At 37.6% G+C, this 25,853-nt stretch overlaps 1 protein-coding gene across 1 annotated transcript in view; it reads right to left on the minus strand.

Annotated features, from left to right (window-relative positions):
- The window catches only part of LOC107754305 (serine/threonine-protein kinase WNK4-like), a 62,218-nt gene that overhangs the window by 24,566 nt on the left and 11,799 nt on the right, over nucleotides 1–25,853 (minus strand). Inside the window, exons 2-5 of the mRNA XM_016570700.1 lie at nucleotides 12,970–13,142; nucleotides 11,973–12,193; nucleotides 11,217–11,374; nucleotides 1,054–1,142 (exon numbers count right to left, since the gene is read on the minus strand). Of these exons, the coding sequence (XP_016426186.1) occupies nucleotides 1,054–1,142; nucleotides 11,217–11,374; nucleotides 11,973–12,193; nucleotides 12,970–13,142 (641 nt within the window). The remainder of the gene's footprint in view (nucleotides 1–1,053; nucleotides 1,143–11,216; nucleotides 11,375–11,972; nucleotides 12,194–12,969; nucleotides 13,143–25,853) is intronic.

Raw genomic sequence — 25,853 nt, forward strand, 5'->3', positions numbered from 1 at the left:
CTCAATTCGGTCCGGTTTTCTGAGCGCAGACACTGAAGCACACACACACAGAAAGCGCGTCTCACAGCGTGCGAGTAGGCCTACTCTTTCACGTCTCATGAACGGAGAATTACACACAAAATGATGTCGAATTGTCCGTTTTGACGAGTGTTCACGTAAACACAGTTGATTACGTCTTAAGTGAACGTAAACAGCAGGGAGAACATTTATCAGTACATTGCATCCATTGCAGCTGTGCATTCAGTTTTAAAGGGACAGCAGCCTAATTTAGTTGCTATTGTCCGATTCATTGATGTTAATCAACCAATGAAAAAAGGACAGAAAATCACTCACTGCTCTTGACTGAAAAACTTTAGTAGCCCTAAAGATTAATCTAAATTTATTTATAGAAATAAAGATGTCTGCAAGACACTGAAGCATACACACACAGAAACGCGTCTCACAGCGCGTGAGTAGGCCTACTCTTCGCATGAATGGAGAATTACACACAAAATGATGTCGAATTGTCCGTTTTGACGAGTCATTACACTGTAACGAAACCCATTAGATTTTAGCCGACTAAATTTACTGTACATTTAGCCGACTAAAATATTATGATATTTAGTCGACTAAAACTAGACTAAAACTAAAAACAATTCAGGTGACTAAAATATGACTAAACCTAAATGGCATTTTAGTCAAAAGACTATGACTAAAACTAAATCAAAATTTGCTGTCAAAATGAACACTGCCTAGTACCACTAGAAAATCTGAAGTTTATGTCGGCTTCTTTGACACTGTTGATTCTGTAACCATGTGTCACCTGATCAATGTAGGGCGGAACAGAAATATCAACCAGTGCAGCTGGGTAACAAAAATAGTGGCGTGCAGGGCTCTCTGAGGAGTTGTTTAAACGTCAAAAGGACAAGAATCTGGGTATTGTTGTTTTAATGTGCACACAGTAAAAACCCGTCTAAAACATTACGATGACTGCTGGTGCACATACACGCCTTTGCAGTTCTTTGGTTACAGATGTTCCTGTTTGTTGAACGACCTTGTAGACATTATAGTTACCTTTCGTCTTTGTTCATCCGAATGCATCCCTCAATGATCTCTTTCAGTTCAGGGACTTTCACTTTGTAAAAACTGTCTGGCTTCATGCCCTGAAAAAAAATGAGAGACAGAAAGGAGGGAGGTTTGGGGGAGAGGAAAGGGTAAAGGAAGGGAAAATTCACTTTAGATAATGGAAATGTCACAGATGTCAATTACATTGATGGACGGCATGGGTAGGAAAAAATCAGGAGGGGAGTCAACACTATAATAGGAAAAACAATTTTGTGTGTGTACGTTTGTTAAGTGGGCTGACTGACAAAGAAAAAAAACACATCCACCCATCTTCACACAAAACTAAGATCTCTGCATGTTTAGCTTGAATGTTACACTTAGTTATAATAAGAGATTAGTAGACCAGGCCAGACGAGGTCAAAAATCATAGGGGCAGAAATCCTGTTTGAAGAGTACAGTACTCTCCACACTGTAAATACAACAAGTGTGAATGCGATGTTGTATGTACATACTGATGGTATTTACATAGTGTTACATTTCTAGGGATTCAAATGAGGAAGTTACAAATCATTTTAACAGTATTTACAGATACAGTATTCAGATATTTCATTCTGTCACACAAAATAGAACTGCTTAGCATGCGCCTCATATTTTGCCAATATTTGGTCCTCACAAACATAGTAAAATTAGAAATCGTCTACACTGCATGGATCAGGCGTATTAAATATTCATTTAACACTGCTTCATATGCATAAATCTTAAAATGCGACATTTAAATTATGAATAATTTGTGTTGGCCCATAATCAGCTTAAAATGCAAAAACATCTAATAAATCAATTGGTGCAATAAACAGCACTCCTTTTTCTTGCCTAAGACACATCAGGGCAAGAATCTTGTAAATGTATTAAAAAAAAATACTGAATTGCATTGTTGTTAATCACAATGAATCAAATGTGCTGAATCAAACAAAAACATTTGCAAAAATGCTTTGGACTCAGTTAAAAAAGCCTAAAGATTCACACCTTAAATCCATACAATAATAGAAAAACAAAGTTGAGTGTGAGTAAATGTAAATCAGTAATGTTACAGACAAAGCTTGCCGGTTTGACCTTCAGCGTTTTATTGTTGTTGAAGATTCAGTCTCTGTTTGGCTTCATAATGGCTGTATAGACCTAAGCTAATCTCTAAAGCAACTTGCCAGGGACATTTTTTACTCATTTCACATGAAAAGATGTTAACCAATCATGACAGAGATCATTAACATATAGACTTCAAGGTACAGCAAAAACAGCCTGTTTATATCTTAAAATAAAAACCAATAATGAATATAATACAGACAGCAATGATTAAATATATGTTCTGGGTTCAAACAATTTAAGCTCAATTGACAGAGTTCCTTAGTTTGCAAAAACAATAAAAAATTGTATTTACTACTGCTTATAACTTCTACTACTTAAAGAGCAGGTCATATGGTATTTTAAAGTGTCCTAATATTGACGTTACTTCAGTAAGACAGCAATATCGTGCTTTACCTGGAAACCTAAAGCTGCACTTAGGTATATATCACATATTAGCACAAAAACTTGATATTTTGAGCACTCAATTGAAAATGTACACATATTCGAAACGATTCGTTCCAAGCAAGTTCGGAGCAAACCCCTCCCTTCCATAAGCCTACTCTGCTCTGATTGGTCAGCTGGCCAAGCCTGTTGTGATTGGTACAGAGAGGAGTCCTTGAGCAAGTTAGCGAGCGCTACCAATTTGACAAAGCACCTTTACATAGAACAATAATATAGTGCTCCAATCCGTTCTTATAATAATGACATAAAATACAAAAACACTTATGCAAGCGAAATAAACAGCAATTTCACAACGATTATAAAGTCTGTGTGCTATACTACATTCTTTATTATTAAACGAAGAACAACGTCAGTCTACGTTAATCGACACATTCTTTGGAAATAGTGGGTTCACAGCGAATTATCTTATAGTCTATAGGATGATTGGCAATATAAAACTGCAAGCAGTTTTTTTATACAGCGCATATTTAGTCAACAGAACACATCACGCCAGTAGTACATTCAGTCCTTCTGGGCTAAATAGACCATGTCATCAGTGATATCTATGGGGCATCTAATGACAGGGAACAGACGCCATATTGTGGAAAAACATCGATCACACAAGACGTGCTTTGTGGAACATGGTTTGGTTGCCTGTTTCCACACTCAACTAGAGTTTACAAGCCTTGTGAAGACATGTTTCCACAATTGGGCATAATAAACACTCAAAAACACACTTATAAAAATGACTACAAAGAACACTATACTGGATTTGAAATAAAAACGGCTGATAAAAAGGACTGCTCTGTACACTCAAAGACCATCATTTTTTTTCCATTTTGTTGATGAGAAATCCAGTTCTGGAATTCAAGGAAATGCTCTTTTCACAGTCCATCTACTTTGTTAAGAAGAAAAGCAAAATTAAATCAAGCTCTAATTCTGGGGCAGCTGAAACCGAATTGTAAAACAGATGAGGTGGAAAAACACAAAATTGTGATGCTGAGGACATTTTTGCTGCATTATACCCACTTCAGAACCTACTGATTCAAGGTAAATGTCCTCACCACAGTGATACTTAAAACTTATGCACATAAAATGAACACTGTAGTGTGTGAAACTATAGTGTGCGAGTATATGTATGCCATAAATGGTTTTAAATCCATCACATCATCACTTAAAACGGTGTTCTTGGCCTGAAATCCTCATGGAGGAAAGCTATGATGTACCTTCAGTATTCTACCAGCCAGGCCGGGTGCCATACGCTCATTGCAAAAGGCATTATGGACAAGATCCATGCTGCTGTTGGACAGAACATTTTTGTGGCAACCTCAATGTTCTGAGCTGTCCAGAAAATACAGAAAAAACCCCTGAAAACCGTTTATGTCCAAGGCACTGGGCAAAACTGATCTCACAGGCTTTCAACAGGGGTTCAGGAGGCAGTTGAAAGGGATTAGTTGAATGATTTTTCACTGGTCAGGCGCCTCTTGATGATATCAGGCTTTTGAGGAGACCTCTTGAGACCATGAAGCAAAGAATCAAATGCCCATTTATGATTGTTTCACACACCGTTAATCAGCTCTTTTTCTCTCCTTTCTGAGAAAAAAATACACCTACACCAGCATTAGGTCTCTCAGCCTGTTCAAGCTGGTCTGGTTTATCGGTTTTAGAGGGGTTTGGGGTAATTATTAGATGGTCAAGCTGAGAGACCAATGAAGATAAAGACTAGCCTGACCTGACTAAGAGACCAGTTAGGAACCAGATTACACCAGCTAAAACCAGCAAACCTTTACAGTCCTGCTACAAGAAACATCTGAAATAAAAAAAAAAATTTAATTTCTGCTCTGCATCTTCTCTCTTTTCCTCCTTCATCGCCAATGCCTTGAGGAACGATCATTACCTCACATTTACGCAAGAAGCCCAACATTACATCCATCTGAAAGAGCTGCAGCAATTATGTGCTGGTGGCTTGAAACCAGATTTCATCTCTCTATATAAAGTTTGCTGTCAATAATCTTCATCATTTCATTTGATTTTAAACTTTCTGAAAGAAGTGAAAACCCTGAAAAAAAAAGTAATTGCACATGTCTTCTCTAGAGATCTCAACAGATTATCTGAATCAAAAGTCAATATGAACTAGAATTTTGAGCAAAACCTTGCAAGATCAAATTATCTGAGCTATGCTGAGCTATAACACTTCACAATGAGGTTCGATTTGATCACATTAGTTAAAATTAATGTTAACATTAAAGTTATTTTAATGTTAGCTCAATAATGTTGTCAATGTACAGTACTAACAATGATCAAAATGGTTTTATTTATCGATGGTAATGTTAATTTTGAAAAATTCTATTGTTCAATGTAAAAGGGATAGTTCAACCAAAAATGAAAATGTGATGTTTATCTGCTTACCCCCAGGGCATCCAAGATGTAGGTGACTTTGTTTCTTCAGTAGAACACAAACGAAGATTTTTAACTCAAACCGTTGCAGTCTATCAGTCTTATGAATGAATGAATGAATGAATGAATGATGCATTTATATAGCTTTTATATAGCATTTATTTAGATGCATATTTATAATGGCAGTCAATGGGCTCCACGGCTTTGAGAGTAAAAAAAACATACACAGACAAAACCAAATTAAACCCTGCGGCTCATGGCGATATATTGAGGTCTTAAGACACGAAACGATTGGTCTGTGCAAGAAACTGAACAGTACTTATATAATTTTTTACCTCAGATCCACCGCAATGTCCAACTGTCCTGAGCGCGTTCACAACATCCGGCGCGTGACATCAAATAAATACGGTTGGGCAAAAAATTCCACGTTGTCTGATGATATATCAAAATCATCTTCCATTGTGATGACTTGTACTTCTAAATATCTTTAGATCATCGCAGTGCCAGTGAACACGTCCGCAATCTCTCTGCACTGTGTAAATAATGAGTGACGTATACGCACGACAGATTGCTTCCGCACATGCGTCTACTATCATAGATATATATAGATTCCCTATTCGACCGCTCCAGATACGTTGACGCGTCCGCCATTTTGGAACGTATCGCGGCCCATAGAAACAGTCATTAATGAGGCATCTACTTATATATATCTATGTCTACTATGCCAGAGCATATACTCGTGTCACGCGCCGGATGTTGTGAACGCGCTCAGTTTCGTGTCTTAAAACCTCAATGTATCGTCATGAGCCGCAGGGTTTAATTTGGTTTTGTCTGTGTATGTTTTTTTTTACTCTTGAAGCCGTGGAGCCCATTGACTGTCATTATAAGACTGATAGACTGCAACGGTTTGAGTTAAAAATCTTCGTTTGTGTTCTACTGAAGAAACAAAGTCACCTACATCTTGGATGCCCTGGGGGTAAGCAGATAAACATCAAATTTTCATTTTTGGGTGAACTATCCCTTTAATTCATGTTTGTTCATAATATACTCACGTTAATGTATAACTTTAATTGTTAAAATGTAGTAATGTAGAAACTGACATTAACCAAAATTAATAATAAATGCTGTAAAGGTCTTGTTCTGTAAAGGTCTGCATTAACCAAAGTTAACCAACTGAATCTTTTTGTTATTACATTTTACCCATTCACTTTGTATTTCTTACTATGTCAACAACTCTCTCACTTGAGCTTTTTGCCTATAATACATTTTTTGGTTAAACATAACACAAAATTCCATTAAAGTCTCGTGAGCTATCAAAGAGCAAACGCTGAGAATTCCAAATTTCTGTCAGGTCCATTCGAAATGCTTTTTATGCTCTTAGTATGATTACGAAAACATCAAAGTAGATATGAAATGACCTTTTCCCCAAGGATTGCACACAGATATGCCAACCTTTCTAGCTGTCAACATAAACAAGCCACTTGTTTGTGTACCAACCTGGAAGCTTCACAAACAAACTGTGCTGAACTCCAAATCATTAATGTACTCATACCATATATAAACATGACCATACCACCCAACAAATGTGTCCGCAGAAACCAAGTGTTAAATGGCAAAGTAGTTTACGTCTAAATGTTGTCTCATAAAAACTGTGATTAGGTCGATTAGCTTTGCTAGATCTTTGTTCATTTTACAGGCAAGAGTCATTACAGGGTTTACACTCACACGTTAATTTATGAAAACAGCTGTCAGAACGGTTTAAGCCGCCATGATGGTTCTTACAGTTAAAGCGATAGTTCACTCAAAAATTCTGTCATCATTTACTCACCCTTATGCCATTTTAAAGCTGTACAACTTTTTTCTTTTATTGAACTCAAAGAAGATATTTTGAAAAATGTCTAATTTTTTTGATCTGTATATTTACAACATGTTTAGTTACAACCAAATAACATTTGGACCCCAATGATTAAAAAGTTAAAGCATTCTTCAATATTTCTGCTTTTGTGTTTTATGGAAGAAAGAAAGTCAGATAAATACAGGTTTGTTACCTCCTGATTCAAACTACTCATTTCATCAGTACATTACCTAGGAATCGAGCCTGTAACTGGCGTTGCTAGCACCATGCTCTATCAGTTGAGCTAATGTGGTAAGACCACATGCTTCAGTGTCATCACTGGCTCCGCAAAGACTAACAGACATAATTAACATCTGGACCAGTCTTAATTCTCTCTGTCTGTTTCCCTCTGGTTCTGCATGTCACTCAATCCACTGTGAATACACTGAAGGTCATCCACAGGTGAGAAAGACAAATCTTAATACAATCAGGTGCACTGGTCCCTTGGAAAAACATTATATTCCATGAACATTGAATATAATGACATTTCATCAAAGTTTTATCTGTGTTTATGTGTAGGCAGATGAGGAGACAGTCTTCATAGCGATGTGTACCTGGTCTAATTAAGGCACGTCTGATATGCAGAGGTGGAACACAATCTTTTGCCCTCCCAACAACATGCACATTAGTAAGTTTGGTCCTAACGCCTCCACAACCTCGCGAGAACAGATCATGTCCCCATGGCAATGCAGGACCCAGATTCACGTCTAGGAGAGACTAACTGTATTACACTTAATTAGCTGGAGCCATGACAATGACAGCATGGCATTACTGGTACAAGTGAAATTTACTTTAGATAAACAGAACAACACAGACCATCGACACATACACACGCACAATATTGCTGATAATATATAGGACATCTATCATTAATCCGAACAAAAATGACCAAACTAAAATTATGAATATTTGGATGAAAAGAAATTGAATTGTCAAAAAACAATGACTTGCAAGGTGTCAGGGTCTTATATTTCAGAAATCAGTCACAAGATGTTCACATTTCCTTTTTAACCGTACAAAATGTCTTTCAGCAGTTAGAAAGAATGACAGGTTAAGAACTAAATAAGAGACTGTGTTGCCATGGTAATCTTAAAATACCAAGAAAAACAAGTGGCATAACAACACAAGAATTTTAAGTGCAGGGACCGTGGTTCATAAAGTTGCGCTCGAGGGCTCTCCCACCCGGCCCTATCTGAAAAACAAACAGACTGAGATTGAGGATTGTGTTTGTTAGAGAACATGCTATGCACTTAAGACTCTGAATATTGAAGCTCAACCTCAATCCTCCACAAAATGCATGTGTTTCGTGGTATTTGCACATCGCCCAAAACAAACGTACACAAATAGAAACGCATTGCTTTGGGAAGACTGTTGTTTCCCATGCTCAGCATCTGCATTTAAATGTTTTTCTGTGTTTTACATGCTTCGTCTCTGGGGGGCCTGGGACGTGTGTTTCGAAAAACAGCTTTGAAAAGCTGCTGTTTGTCTTTCTAACTTCCTTTGCTCCAGGAACAATTGAACATTCCTTTTTCTGTCTCTTAAAAGCTTGTTACATGCTTATTGAGATCATAAAACCCGTTCACAGTCTAAACAGAACCCACAACTATCTACAAACAGCATCTTTCTTGCTCTCATAAACATGTCAGGGTCAAACGCCTCCTCCACAGATCATGACCGCCGTATCACAAACCCCACGCTCTCAGCGGCACAGAGGATGATTTTCATTAACCCAGGGAAGTGCAAAGGCCCGTCGGGATCAAATATGAATGTGCCTTTGAGACACATTCACTAGCTGATGCTCAGGCACATGGTTTGACCTCCTTTGGTCTCCACTTTGCCCCACTGAACTCCTCTGTGTCCCTCCCATGCTAGCCAGGGGCCACTGCATTGTTTGTGTCCCCACTGTTAGATCATGTATAGCTGATCCACTGTGTGTACCGTGAAAATGAACAGTCGTAATCAGTGATTTATGATTGGCTCAAGTTTGTGTGATGTGAATGGACATGCAAATGCAGACGTACAAGATACACATGCAAAATACAGAAATACAAGATATACATACACAGGAAAAAAATCACTGTCTAAATCAGTATTTTTGTCCTGTACCTAGTGAACTTATATAAACACCTTTAAAAGGACTAAATTACGTTTTGAAATATGTCAAAATAGAAAAGAGATCTTTTAAATTGTAATAATATTTCTCCATATCACCATTTTTACTGTATTTTTCTTTAAATAAATGCAGCTTCTTTAAGAAACATTTAAATGCACACTTCTGAAAGATAAATGTAAACATACACAAATATTCCAAATATAAATTTTGTGGGATTGCCTTCACAGCAACAGATATGTACACCACTACAAGATTTTGCATCAGAAGCAAACCCATGATGTTAAAAAATGGTGCCGTTTTGGAAAAGCGCTACTGTCTCGCTCTGTCTATCCTTATCGCTCAGTCTTCTGAAAAATGGAAATGTGCTCTCCGACCAACCATGTAATTTCTGCATGCCAACTTCAAAGCCACAAAGTCCCTCTACTGTATCAGGAACAGCAGGATGAAAGGTGATGTCTGTTTGTCATGTTAGGTACACGCTTTCCTTCCTCTTTCCTTATCTACTGAATCTGATATGGCCTAACCTTGACATAACACTAATCAGTGAGGGAAAACAGGAACAAAACAACTAAAGGAAGACCGAGTGGCCGTAATGTCATAAACACAGGACCATGATGCAGGACATGACAATATAATGTCCTTGAATGTGTGAAAAAAATAAAGAGAGGCCAAAACAGGTTTAAAATTATCATAGCTAATGCTAATAATGCCTAAGAAAGAATAAGAACAACCCAAATAATGCTTGAAATTACATTTACATTGAGTTTCAGCTTTGGATGCTCTGTAGTTTATGAAGGACAACTATATTCTAAGATGGCATACATATTTAAAGGTGTGTTTATGTTTTGCTAGCAAGCTACAATTTTTTTTTTATCTAGGTCTGTCAGTTCGACCATGCAAAAAACTGACAGGCGTGATTTCAGTGGAACTAAAGTGCTTACAAAACATTGTTTCAGTCTGATTGAAACAGAACTTTTAAAGTATATGTAAACATACTTACTCATGATTAATTTACTCTGCAACCGAATTTGTGATAAAGTGAGTAGCCTATTATTGCACTGGTCATGTGACCTCAATATGGCGGTTATAATGAGAGACCACCCTTAAGTTGAATAAAATAGCTTACTCTATACAACAGATTTTATGCTTTTCTTTGGCTATATATACTTTCAATGGATAAAAATACTAAGTGCATTTAAAGGAAAAGTGTATTTTCAGCGTGTGTTGGCCATTAAATACATCATAAATGGAACTGATTTGAGGTTTCAGGAAGAGAAAGAGAAAATCAGGCAGTTTTCCCATCAAAATAATGAATTTCCTCTAGGGCTTCTGTATTCAACAATGCTACTACTGTTGTTCTAGAGCTGTTCAACTGTGCAGTTTTTTGCTTTGTATATTATTCACGTAAACATTGGCTGATTGGCTGGACTCTTAACGAGCTGCCCCTAGAGAAAAAGTCATCCCTTATGGAAGAGATTATAACCATGCAACTCGATGCACACCCAAGATTGCGGTTAGCATGCATTGCACACAAGTACAATGAAATAACACATTTGCAACACTGTAATCAGAAATCAACTTGGACTCAAGGGTTAACCAGGGGGTTGATTAGAGATCTGGGTGAGAGACAAGATCTCCATCTTCTAAATAGAATTGCAGCTCAAGAGAGATTCGCTAATTGTCCCCTTGTTGCAGAGAAATGTCAAAGAGAGCCTCATAAAGGCCTCACATAACCATTAGAAGAGTTGTAAAAGCTTGAAGCTGCTTTGAGGAGAGATGGCTAATGAAGTGGGTGGCAGTGAGCTGAAAGAGCAGAGATTCGGTATGCGGTTTAACAAAATGGCCAGTAACACTTTAAAAAAATAAAGAACACTTGACATTTTTTTTTTAGTTGGAACCTTTTAAAAAAAGGCAATTGCACTGCAATGACCTAAAGAAGCTTAACTTCTATGAAGAACCTTTTGTGCAATGGAAAGTTCCCATGGATGTTAAAGGTTCTTCATGGAAAAATAGATGCTACTAAAGAACCTTTATTTTGTACGCAAGCTGTAGTATGTGTGAGAGGCAGACAGAGAAAGAGGTGATACTTTTCATGCAACCTGACCAGACAATGAAGACTGTATTTTGATGGTAAATAACATATTAAGTGCAGCCTGGGGCCATGATATTTTTCTCAAGCTTGTAATACAGGTGTGAGAATTGACTTACACTAGTGACTTTGCGGTAGATCTGCGCAGCGTTTTGGCACTCTGAATAAGGGTACTCTGATGTGGTCATCTCCAGGATGCACATGCCAAAGGCATAAACATCCACAGCTTCGTCATATTTCTCCTCATACATCTCTGGAGCCATAAACTCTGGGGTTCCTGTGTGGAAGCAAAGATCAAGACCAAAAAATAAGCATTAAGTAACCATTTAGCAGGCACTTTTATTCCTCATAGCTTAACCTTGTATAAAGTGTCTTGCTCAAGGGCACAATGGTGATCCCAGAGCTTTGGTTGGCCCTCCAACTGACTGAATGTTAAATGTGCACTCATAAACATGAACAGTACATTTGAGATCCAAGTTGAACTTGAGCTTGAACTATTGGTTGTGCTTTCCTGATGTCCAATGCAGGTCACGAATTCTTTAATTATTCATGTCATTGAACTCTCCTAATCTGAACATGAGCAGATCAGATTTTAAACCATGTTGAGCCAATGCTGAGCTAATGAGCTGATGTGATATAAGCACCACCGTATACAGACGAGGTGAGAAATCTGTGTCAATCACTTGTTGGGCCATAAACACAGTTGACAGAGTACACAAACAAGGCAAGCCCATAGTAGAGGTAGCTCAGGGCCTGTTTACAGTAACTGTTGTGAAGGTCAAAGAAAGTTCTGCTGGATTGCTTGAAGAGAAATTGTTGACATTGTAACATCTAAATAAGCAGTACACTGAAATGTTGTGGGATTTTTAACTCACCAATGACACTCTTGGCAAATGAGGCACTCTTGAGAGTAGCTAGACCCAAATCACCAATCTTAACATATCCAGTGGGGCCAGTGATGAAAATGTTGTCACATTTAAGGTCTCGGTGGATTATGGGTGGTGTTCGGGTGTGCAGGAAATGAAGGCCCTTCAGGATCTGATGACTCCAGCGCTGGAGAAGCTTCAGTTTCATCTCTTTGAACCTTTTCAGGTACCTACAGGGAAACAGGTCGGCATTGTAGTTATATTAGTTTTTTTCATTGTAAGTATATTAGTTTTTTCTTAAATTCTAAGGCAGCATCATGTGTATTTTTCATGAAGAAGGCAATTACAGAATGCATCATTAGGGTGTTGCACTGTTAGCTCTACAAGCTCTACATAAATCAATTGAGAGTTCAGTCTCCCATGCAGAGCAATATTTTGGTGGACCACGTAGGCAGTTGGCAGTTTGAAAGATCACTAAGCTTGGAACAGAGCTGTGGACTTTCATTTCATTCCTCTATTTGTCATTTTATGGTGCTCCTGCTATGCAACCTTCAAAACCATTATGTGCAACATTATGTCACAAAGTGTGGTGCCATTTGGGATGGAGCCACTGTTAATGAACAGTGACATTAGACATTAGAGGGATATACATTTAAACTATGGTGGTGGCATAGTTTTGATCGATTTGGGTTGTTATCCATCAGAGGTTGTGAGGGAGTGTGAGGCAAAAAACCCCCTACAATATTCTATTTATTGAGCAAGACACTTTTCCAAATTACTGCAATTATTCTATGGTTGGCAACTCTGGATAAAAGTGTCTGCAAAATGACAAAGCACAGTTATTATTCCGACAGTGGGCTTCAGTGTCTCATGTGAGAATACACAGAATGAACAGTCCATTTACAGGAGAGAACTTTTCCTGTCTTTGTACTGGCATCCTTAATGGCCACACCATCTGCAAGTACTTTATATTAATTTTACACAACAATACTTGGACTGAACTTACGTCTTCAGTGTCCCTGACGTCATGAGTTCCGTCACAAGGATGATGCACTTGTGTCCTTTCATGGTGGACTTCCAGGAGTCGTAGAAACGGACAATGTTTGGATGCTGCAGGCACTTCAGCATCTCCACCTCTTCACTGAACCGCTGCCGTTCCACTTTCGTCAGCCTTCGGGTCTGTTGAAGAGACACATATTTCAAGTAAATTTATGGGTTAGTTCATTCATGTTCACACATGATGGGACATTGAGTCTGGGGAGCTCTGTACACTTTGTGACTTGTAGGACAGGTCTATGACAACTGAAGTTGAACCTCATTCAAGTTGAAAGTGACTTAAGTGGCTGGGAATTCAAAACAACACTTGTTAACCAACCTTCATTTCTCGACTTTAAGAACAACTGTTGTTATTTAGTCTTTTTTTGCCATTTAGTCCATTTTCTTTTACGTTTAACTAGTTTAATGCAATCTACCCAAGTAGGTCATATTCCTGGCTAGCCCTGGAACAACATTCCTATTAACTAATAAAGTTTTACAGTTAGGTTAAGGGTTGGGGGTTTGAACAATGTTCTTATAAACCAGGGGTGTCCAAACTACGGCCCGCGGGCCAAATGCGGCCCGTGGATGCATGTTAAGCGGCCCGCAGCTGTCTTAATAGTCTATATTATATATTGCCCGCCAAGCATAATTTACAAAATAGGCCTATGCAGTTTCAAAATGTCAACACAAGATGGCAGCACTACATTTTAGACCAGATGTAGCAGTAAAACGCGAGTGATATCAATTTGATAACTCATATGCGCTCTCATTTGTTTAGCGCACACGAATTCCTAAACGCGTCAAAAGTGGAAGAGCGCGACTCGTTTGAACCGCGCTGCACGGACCGTTAGCTCTGCCTAAAGACGGCGTAGCGCGAGCTCAGAACAAATGCGTTTACGCGCTGACTGATCTCGATCACGAGACCACTAAACAGCGCTGTGAGAAGCGTTTGAGTTTGGAGCAGAGGTTTCCATACAAACCACATATGTCAAAGGCAGATGAAACAGCGCTGACATTCTCAACAACACTAACGCGGAAGATAGGAAAAACATTGTGCGACAACAATGCAGTAAGAATACTTTTCAATCCACAAATCACCAACATTTTGATTTACTGTAGTAACCGTAACTGTGGTATTGTGGCAGAAATGTTGCATATTTATACAGAATCTTCTTATATAATTAATGTAGACATATAGCCAATTTAATGTAATGTAAGGGAGTTATGAAATATAGGCCAAATTACAGACATTTTTGATGCAGTTTGTGCTTTCATGTGTTAATAGATTAAATACCATAAAGCCATTCTATGTTATAATTATTAAAGCTTTAAAAACAAGATATTTGCAGATTTTTGTCCTCAACAAAACACAAGCTACTGCTACTGTCAACTCAACATCACACATACACGCACGCATACATGCATACATATATACATATATATATATATATAGGTAGAAGCATCCGGCCCCCCAGTGTTTCCACATCGTCAAATCCGGCCCCCTTTAGGAAAAGTTTGGACACCCCTGTTATAAACCAATAATATCCTTCTCATTTCAGAGGGAGGTTAGGGTTAAAATGGGGTGGAAGGTGTTCAAGGTATGATTGTTTGATTAAAATATTGTTCCTTGTACTTAAAAAATAACAGTGCATGGAGCAATTTGGGAGGTCAAAAATTGACAAAATTATCCATGCAATTATTTATTTATTTATTTTTTTTACCTAAACTTCATGGGTCAGAAGTTTCAGAATGGCACTTCAAACTGAAAATAAACGCACCAGAATTCCCTGACAAATCAAAACACAACTTACTAAATTACTGTTAGCAGCTATTCTGTGTTTTTGAAGTATCAGAAATGCAGTAGACGTCAAAATGTGCCAAATCCATAAGCTGGCACACAGTCTATGCAAATGGAAAAACTGACAGCGCTGTCTTCTTTCATAACTTTGATTTGCAGCTTTTGGCTTTAAAGGCTGAACTGCATAATTTTCTGCAAGAGAAAGAAGTAGTTGACAGAAGTTGTTGGTCAAAACACATATGGCACCCCAGAGTTTGTTTGCATTTCCACATCTGGCTCTCCAGACAGCTTAACCTGTCCTACGCATGACATTATGTCAAAGGCACAGCCAGATGGTGCCAACAACATGGGGGCCCCTTTCAGTCTCGGGCCCCTGAGACAGGTGACAGATCAACCGGACCAATGACTGCTTCATGCTCATGGTTGTTAGTCTTTAACAAGCAAAAACACACTCAAATTGGGTGTTTTTCATCTTTCACACAGAGTACTGATTGTCCAGAATGAGCTCACGCATGAAATATGTTTATTGCTTTAGGTAGACAAGCCTACCGTGAGTGCAAAACTTTGAAATGCTCAGTGAAAAGGCTAATTTCAGGTGCTTAGTCTAATGGATAACATCTTTCTGATAGAACTGAAACATCCTGAATGTGGGGCAAAGACAGTTGGTTATGTAACCAAGGCAGATGAGGACAATCTTGACAGGTTTGGATGAAGTTGGTGGGAGTGAGGGGTGAAGAGTGCATGAGTGTGTCGAGAGTGCATTAATAAGAGTAATGTTGTAATATGGTACTGCAAGGAAAGTAGAAAAGAAGATTCAGTGTCCTGTATGTTAGACAGACCTGCTGAGGAATGCTGTTGCATCTGTGACAACGCTATTTCAGGACGTACCCCGCTACAGTCCTGGAAAAACAGCTGTGTGAAACTTACTCTCTCCTTCCCTCAGTTGCTTTCGCCCACCCACAATTTCCCCTCAGATAAGTGGTTCTCAACTGACTTTGCTACACAATAAGTGGTTCTCAACGGTTTTTGTTTAATACTAAGTACTTCTCAACTGATTTTGCTTCACGATAAGTGGTTGCTTTGCTTCAAGACCAAAATTGCTAATAAAGTAGCATAACAATTGTGTCTATTTTAAGATAAAAAATGTATATTTATCAATAAAATCATGAACTGCATAGGTCCGATAATATGCATAATTATTTACATGAAATAATAATAAAAAAATGAAAATAAAAATAATTGGGTAATTACAACCATTTCAAAAAGAAATCATCTTTCGTAGTAAAAGTGTTTAGATATTGCTTAAAAAAATAAAGAAAAGAAAAACAGAAAATATCTACTGTTCACGTGGTCATGCTCATCAGCAAAACACTTTCATGGTATAATTCTCTCATTATAAATAGAATAATATAATATAATAATCACAAAATGTTGCCGTGTCTGACTGGATGAAGAATCTATCAAACATGTTCTTCTAATCTGTGCTCCCTGGTATGTAGCATAGTCTCGGGCAGAAGCCCAGTTCTGGTGGTTAGTGGACTAGTTCTTAGCTGTGGCTGCCAGTGCAATTTAGCACTTAATTAACCACTAATGGGACCACACTCAGAATGACTGCCTTGAGTTTTACTAGAGAGGAAATTGACCACTCACAGAAATATGAATGGGAAAAATCACAACACTCAATATGGAGGCTATAGGAATGCAAGTCTTGCCTTTCATTTAAAAAAAAGCTAACATCTTTTTAGTACAGTTTGTTTATGCACAAGTGCATCTTAAAATACATTACTGAAAACCTGACTGACAGTTTTGGAGATTTGGACATGATTTTCTTCTCACAGGCTGCATGCCAAAACAACAACATGACCAGTGTAGTCCGATATAAGAACAAATGACTGAGTCGGTTCTTTTTCGGGAAACATACACCAGTGTAGCCCAGTTTCCAAAATGAATGAACTAAGGAATAAAACACTACATGACAAGCTACTGTTTGAAACACTGCCATCAAAATTGGACTCAAATCAAATCAAGTGCTTTTGAATCTAAATTAAATTGGGAAATCTGTGACCAAATCTACTGTCTAATCTAGCTTTTAAGACAAAAACTGCTCATGACATCTCTTCATCAGTTCTTTATACTTTAGCAGGGACTTTCCATCCAAGCTAAGAGTCTGCTCACCGGGGTCGTTTTTTCATGACAGCAAAAAATTGTCCTTGATACTTAAATAATCTTATTTGCACATTCATCAATCCCAAGTGTGGGAAACTCAGCACCACGAGTCAACGCACCTGTTAAACACACTCCATGAGCCATTATGCAACACAAAGCCCATGCAAACAAGAAAAGGTCTTAAAACATACTATGAAGTGGGGTTTCCTTACTTCAGCATGTCCAAAAATGCATAAACAGAGAATATGTTAAACTGGCTTGGTAACGCAGAACCTGTAATTGTAGTTTATGATGGCGGTCAGTGGCGGGCTGTGATTGGCGTTTCTGAGAGCGGCCGTGACGTCAAAGCAGACATATAATGTATTCCAGACGCGGGAAACAGCACACACGTGCAATGTGCATTTACAGCACAGATCATAAACTGGGAAGAATGGAGGATGTGATGTAGTATTGTTTGAGCATGTGTGTGGGTTAGAAAGCCCTGCTCTTTATCAGGAACAAGCTGTTTCAGCTCTAAGATACACTTTTCTTGATACACTGAAAACATCATTGACTTCCCACAAATGTGTCCGTGAAGAGAAATAGCATGTTAAATAAAAAGAAAAGATAAGAACTGCCGCAAGGAAGGCTCTAGCATATATACTGTTGATTAGAAACTTAGATTAGAAATTTAAAATAGTTATAAATGCTTCAAAGTTTTACATAACCCAGGAATCTCAGATAATAATACGTGGAAGAATTTGAATATAATAGAATTTGACCCTGATTGTTTGAACCAGCGGCATTTACTCATTGATATTCAAAGGCTTCAAGGGCAAAACAGGCACACAAAAATTTACTAAGATCTGCCTTGACTTTCAGAGAAATGATTCAAAAATAATCCTTGAATATTTGGGCCAGCAACCCCACAAGTAAATGTGCAAGTGCAATGCTTTCACACAATTTTAACACTTGTTTTATTGGTAAAGGAAGCACTGAGAAGATAATGTCATAAATTGCATTTCAAGCTTGAACAGTGGTCTCACATTTTAAGGAAAGCTAAACATTTTTGTAACTTGTTCTGGATAAGAATATCTATTAAATGCCTTAAACATAAATGCAAATTATTTCAGCGCCACACTCTTGTTAACATGGAGAAATTCCCTGTCCGGTACATGTATACCAAGCAACAGTTACCATGTCTGTGTAAGTACTCATATTACATGGGTCATCAGACTCCACATCTGCTCTTTGGCCAGTGTATTCTTAGCCTTCACTGGAGAGCAATGAATATTTGGCCCTGCGTGTCACTCTTACCTAACCAGTGTTAGGGTGTTTATAGACCCTTCACTTGCCTCTGTGGATTTTAATATGACTGAAGGCCAGGATATGAAGATAACATCTATAATGATGAACTAAATAATGGTTAATGCCGCCAGACATGCATTAGATAGCAAAATTAAGATAAACTGCTGTCTAGGAGATGATATTTTTCCGCCTACAGGCCGCAATGAAGACTCTGTCATCACTTACTCATTATAATGTCATTCCAAACCTGTATGACTTTCCTTTTACATTCCTCACTGAGACATTTTTCAAAATATATTCATTTGTGATCCATACCAGAAAGACCTGACGCCTGGCAGATGATGATTTGAAGCACTCACAAATTCATCTGAGGTTGAAATGGGCTACTGGAAACTTCTCAGGTTCCTCTCTGGTATCTGAAAAGATGTGGCTGATCTCAGTGTAGGAGTGAAAGCCAAGTACTTCCAAAGATACCCGTGGTAATCCATATATTTCCAAGCTCTGATCCACATGGTTGGAATCGGGAGGTTCAAGAGGGCTGGTAACCTGCCAGATGGGTCACCTGAGATCTCACTAGAACCTAGCAAGCTGTAAAGCAGGGTCAGAATGGCATGGGGCTGAGTAAATGATGACAAAAATGATCATTTGGGTGAACTATTCCGTTAAACCTTCTGTCAGGCAGGAGGAAGTTTGGCATGCTCAAGGAAGCCAGAGGAACGATGGATGATTTCTCCATTACGTAAGAGACGAATCAATCGAGAACTAGCAGACCTAATGCCTCACTGGAAGCTTCCTCTCGATCTCCCTCCGCAGTATGAAAGTCCAAGATTTATGGATCACCAAAACACCATGAACAGCCTCTTGCTGTAATACAAAACAGACTGTACGGTTAAAATTGACAAGGTGGAAATGAGGTGTGGAAATATCTGCTCATTTCCCACAATGCTGGTGTGTTTGTCTGAACAGAACCAGATCCCGAGAAGCTCACAGATCACAGATTTCACATTATTAAAATGAGGAGCGGGTCTGATGCATGTATCTGACATCATTTATTGGTCAGAAAAAAACATGTTTGAGCACTTACAAAATATAATTACTGAGGCAGGACTGCACAATGCATGAGAAGGTATGGGAAAAAACTAAATTTGAAAAATGCAATACATTTTTCAATTGGTTTTTCCCTTAAGCCAGCTATTAAAGTTAATTGCTTCCTTAAAAGTAAAACTAACTGAAGAAATCTCGAGTAAAAATAACATATAAAAAGATAAATATGAAACCAAACAATACAAAAATTGAAAATGTAACTTTTAATACCACTTTAATGAGTAAATAAGTAAATAAATAAATTAAACAATATACGCAATTCCTATACATTTCTTCATTTAATCAAAAAAATAAAACATTGCACTTTTAGACCACTTAAAATTTTGTAAAAAAATAAATAAATAAATAAAAATAATATATATATACAGTGGGTACGGAAAGTATTCAGACCCCCTTAAATTTTTCACTCTTTGTTATATTGCAGCCATTTGCTAAAATCATTTAAGTTAATTTTTTTTCCTCATTAATGTACGTACAGCACCCCATATTGACAGAAAAACACAGAATTGTTGACATCTTTGCAGATTTATTAAAAAAGAAAAACTGAAAAATGCTCAGTATTTAGTAGAAGCACCCTCTTGATCTAATACAGCCATGAGTCTTTTTGGGAAAGATGCAACAAGTTTTTCACACATGGATTTGGGGATCCTCTGCCATTCCTCCTTGCAAATCCTCTCCAGTTCTGTCAGGTTGGACGGTAAACGTTGGTGGACAGCCATTTTTAGGTCTCTCCAGAGATGCTCAATTGGGTTTAAGTCAGGGATCTGGCTGGGCCATTCAAGAACAGTCACAGAGTTGTTGGGAAGCCACTCCTTCGTTATTTTAGCTGTGTGCTTAGGGTCATTGTCTTGTTGACATTAATGAGGACAAAAAAATTAACTTAAATGATTTTAACAAATGGCTGCAATATAACAAAGAGTGAAAAATTTAAGGGGGTCTGAATACTTTCCGTACCCACTGTATATATATATATATATTTATACAGTATATCAAACATAATATTATGACAATGATGAACTTATATTTATAGTGCTTAAAAACATTACTCAAAATATGTGAAGAATTTGGGTCATTCGATTAGTATACCTAATAACGTACTACGTTTCATGTGCTGTTTGTATTCCCTTGGCTTTCATAGGAGCTAATAACACATTCCTTTATGATCGATTTTCCTCCAGAAGTTTGTGCTTCTAAATGATAGTAAGTTGTGCTGGAGGCGTTGGCGTGACTCATTCCTCTTTACTAGTCGAGTGTGCACATCCTGCCTGAGGGAAGGGAGGCTGTCTGGTGGAATGTCTCATTAAAGCAGCATCTCACTCATAAAGCTCTCAGATCTATAAAAGAGACTGGGGATCCTGCACATCTAGATCTTCCTTATTATAAGATTTCACTGGAGCCTCTGGCAGCACTAGATTACCACATACACCCGGATAACAGCTAAAGTCAGAGCCAGCGACAAAAAAACAGCCATCAATAGAATGATAGTTCATTTTTATTATAGAAGCATGGAGTAAATCAGCAAACTATGAGATGCTGCACTCTGAGAATAAGGACATAAAGTGTTTTATCATACTTAAGTTAACGTAAATCAAAGTGTTTTTCTTTGGCAACTGCAGGCTGTTAAATGACTGGCAGAACTATAAGGGTTTATTGTTTTCCAGCAGTAAAAGGGAACAATTTTTTCATATATTTCAGGCAGCGTCTATTTACTACAGTATTGAGGGGTTGTTTTAAGTTAATATATCAACTTGAGCTGGTTTGGCATGTTTAATACCAAACAGTATGGATAAATGTAGGTTTTTAATCTAAAGTCTTTTTATTCTGGCTCAAGAACTGGCCTGGAGCCAGTGAATATGAATGTAAACTGGAAATCATGTTTGACAGACATATAAAATGACTAACCACTGTTTGTTTTGTTTTATGTGCCATTTAAATGCATCTGAAATACAAACATCTTTTTATTATCCTTTTATTTTGTGATGGCTGATCAGCTCAGTCGAATTTTTCCAACAGGGAAAACTACTTATATTAAACGAAATATATTATACTATTTATATTTATAATAATAATACAAATAAAAATTCTGTATTCTAATTGCTCAATTGCCTTCTAACCTTAATTGGCAACCAAGTAAATCTTACTTAATACTCTTCAAAAAACAAACACATGTGTTTAGTCTATATCACAGAATTAATGAGGCATCATTGTCTGACTGTATTATGTAATAAAAACAGAAAATCATTAGTTACTTCAATCCACTTATGGCAAGAAATGCGGAAGGATTTCTGTTGATATTTACCAAACGCTCACTTTGAAACAAAGGGTGTTTCCAAACTTTTGGAATGCACTGTAGATGACACCACAGTAATACACTGATTTCAATTGAAAAAAATCTAATTAGTGCTCAAATTATTGCACGACATGTGGACAACAAATTTCTAAGCAACCACTGAATAATATAATATAAACCATGACGACATATATATACATACATTAACACTCTTCCAACACTCTCATCCCTAAAGCCCCGTTCACACTACAAGCGACACGCAACAGCAAAGCGACACAATCCCATTCATTTCAATGGAGAGCTGGCGATTTCCGGCGACACGAGCGATAGCAAGCGACAGCGACCGTTGGCGACCAGATGGGGCGTGTCCAGCGACGCTAGGCTCTGTTTCTCATTCATTTTTGTTTGTATTTACGGATTTAATTTAGATTTAGATTAAATTTTAACTTTTGCCTCCAAAATGTTTGTACTTAGCGGCAAGAAACCTGATTCGCTGTCAAGGCAACCAGTATTGAGAACGCCCACTAGCAACCTCATCGCCAGCCCCTGGCGACAAAAGTCGCTGCTAGTGTGAACGGGGCTTAAGTGTTACTTAATAGAGTTTTAACAAGCATCACCACATGCACGGCCCATAGTGGCAATACCAGGTAATGATATAAATCGGTAACAAATTGACAGAATGACAAATTACTCGCATTCATTTCTAAATCATTTTCCATCACATTATCCATCCACAGAGAAGGAACCATGACTCATAGTTCTAATATGCACAGGGCGTGTGCAATAAATCTTACACAGCAATTAAACACTGGCAGTGTAGCTGATGATCTGGGCAAAACACTATAAGGAAACTCAGTGTGGAACAGACGACTAACCTAATTGAGTGCTTCCATCCCTTAAAACGCTGCTCTATGTTCTGTAAATGCAAGATAACAATTAAACACTCCTGTAAATAACTTTCCTATACAGTATAATGAATTACTCAAATACATACTCATGAAATGCAAGAGCAAGACCACATATTCTTCCCTAGACACTTGTCTTTCTTAATTAAGAAGACATATTGTGCACTTGTTCAGCTTCTTATATTTTCCCAGAAGCCTATGCATTCTGTTATAATAAATTCTGTTATAATTTGCACCAAAAACAGTCATAATGGTGTCAATAATTTCCCACCCTCTCTCTGACTACACTGAACACTTTTTTTTTGCTACTGTACTTTTAAGAGTTCTACATGTACAGTAAATTACCTCTGTTATTAAGTCAAACTTAAATTACCAAGATCAATGAACATATCTGGGACGCCCACTGTACAGCTTACCCCATGCCACACGGTCAACATGACTGGAAATGACAGGACTCAGGGATGGGATCATAAACTTCAGGTTTATCTCAGTTTGAACTGTCACTAATGTAATCCGTATAAATCAAAACACTTTTACTGCAGAGCACTGACGCACTCAGCGGTCGAAAATGACCTCTTATAACGTATTGCGCTCAAGTCAAGTCGGAAGTATCATAATTACAAGATTCATTTTCTGAGTTGGACTTTCTGTGTCAAATAAAGAACTATGGAGGAAACATAATGGTATTGATCATAAGTTATTAAGTAATTGTGAATGTTGACAGTACAACTTGTTTGATGTAGAATATCAACTTTTAGCTGGTTTATGAAACAACAAGCTTTTATAACTAAAATGTGCAGTAGTGCTTAAAGGGAAAAAGAAACTGGCCACTGCATTCATTTTTCTTGAACGCACATCAAATCGTAAGTATGAGCTCAGAAATGCAAACTTCCCAGAAGCACTTGAACACAGCATGAGGTCATTTCAAAATCAATTGGAAGCTAATTTTACTATTAACATTTCACGTAGGATTAAAAAAATATATAAATCTCTTAATTCAAGACTAATTGCATTGCAACCCTCTGTTTGGCATTCATATGTTTGTTATATTACCTCTGGTAATATCAATATTGTGTAATAATATCTCCCAAATGAACACGCATTAGTACACTGCTCTTGACCTGAGTGAATAAGAACGAATGAATCTTGACTCATCATGCTGGAAATGAAAAGTCAGGTCAATCACATTGCGGGGTATAATATTCTTCACAGTGTGCACTGGTTGCATAATACACATTCAGAGTAGTACTGTACTGTAGTAGGTTGTGTATTGCATGCATATAGACATTTAGATATTGTGCACAGAAATACACCACAGAAATTGTAGCATGCTAGTATTTTGTCCCTAAAGGTATACTGTAGTTCACCCAAAAATGAACTTGAAAAAATGTATTCCATTGTGTTGATGGAAACAGTGGACACATTGTTCAAAATATCTTCTTTTGTATTCCACACATGAAAGAAAGACATGCATGTTTGGAAAGACGTGAGGGTGAGTGAACTTTCTCTTTAAGCTCTGGTAACAGTAATTTGCCAAAACAACCCATGAACTGTGTTATTCTCCATGTTTGTTTAGCCATTGACTAAACAATATATCAGAGTATGGCTCAGATTTAATTTACGTTTGAATCTAGTGGGGTCACGCGTTCTAATTGGTTGATAGTTCTGAATGTGAACTCTCAGCCTCCATCGAAGACAGCTGCTGTTGTTTAATTATACAGAAACAAAACAGCGAGCAGCCCTACAAAAGGCCGAATGAATGTGTGAACCGTACAGAGGACTGCAGGGTGTGTGTACAAGAGAACAAACACTACTGCAGGCAGATTGTGTGTGTGTGTGTGTGTGTGTGTGTGTGTGTGTTTGCATGTGTGGGGGCGTGTGTAAATTGTATTCATGTGTCTAAGGACAAGTTTGCACAGCTGAATTATTACATGCTGTAATTGTAGTGCATCCTGAATGACGTAAAACATCTAATCTAATAGGTATAAAAAGTGCTTAATTGCAAAAAGATTTAACTTTAAACCGGTTTGTCAAGTGAATTTAACTTTCAGCTCACAAAGACTGTTACTGTGTCTGTCTCAAGAATAACCTAAGGCTAGAAGTGCTGCCCATAACCTCACAGCTCTCTTTCAAAAATACCAGTGTTTAAAGGGATAGTTCGCCCTAAAATGCAAATTCTGTCATCGTTTACTCATTCTCCACTTGTTCTAAACCTGTATGAGTGTCTTTCTTCTGTTAAACACAAAAGAAGATCATTTGAAGAATGTTGGTAACCAAAGAGTTGACGGTAGCCATTGACTTCTAATGAATTTTCCCCCATGCTATGGAAGTCAATGGCTACCGTCAGTTGTTTGGTTACTTTTTCCAAAATATCTTCTTTTGTGTTCAACAGGGAAAGAAACTTATACAGGTTTGGAACAACTTAGGTGAGTAAATGAGGACAGAATTTTCATTTTTTGGTAAACTATCCCTTTAATCGTTAAATGAGATACCTGAAGACAGAACACCTGTCACAAGAACAGTATTTCCCTGTGTTTGGTGTCTGGTGTCTGGTTTGTCCAGTCTTGCTGATATTAAGCAACAAGGGCAGGGCAGAGCCGTAGTTTGTTTAAAGTACAAACAGGTGGAGAGGTCTCATGAAACCATCAGGAAAAAAGACTTTAATGCCCTGTTTGCATGTACAAAAGATACAGTTTGTAGATATTATGTGTTCACATATTAGCCTGTGTGTGTGTGTGTTTGCATGTGTGGGGGCGTGTGTAAATTGTATTCATGTGTCTAAGGACAAGTTTGCACAGCTGAATTATTACATGCTGTAATTGTAGTGCATCCTGAATGACGTAAAACATCTAATCTAATAGGTATAAAACTGCTTATCATCCGATCTAATCCAATCTGACTGAAACACATTTCTAAAAAACATGATTTCCATACAATTGTGGCTTGGAAGGTCTTTGTAAAAAAAAAACGTATATTTTTTTTGGGGCAATTCAGCCTATAAACAACTAGAACTATGACAGATTTGAGTCAGTGGATCACATTATTACAAATTGTGGAATTGTGTACATTTCGAGTACATTACACATTTTCTTGTAACTGTTCTAGTAACATTTCTGGACATTAGTATCATATTTTTATATATTGTTTTGGCAATACTACTAGGGAGGCACAACAACATTAATTTAGCACAATTACTTTAAAAAGTGTTTAAAAAAAATTTATATGTACTCCAACTACATACAATATAAGCAACTATACAGGTAATGGTTAACTAATCTCATTTCATTTGTTCAAATTATTTT

The sequence above is a fragment of the Sinocyclocheilus rhinocerous genome, unplaced genomic scaffold (assembly GCF_001515625.1).
Source record: "Sinocyclocheilus rhinocerous isolate Xijiao unplaced genomic scaffold, SAMN03320098_v1.1 scaffold832, whole genome shotgun sequence".
NCBI classification, from domain to species: domain Eukaryota; kingdom Metazoa; phylum Chordata; class Actinopteri; order Cypriniformes; family Cyprinidae; genus Sinocyclocheilus; species Sinocyclocheilus rhinocerous.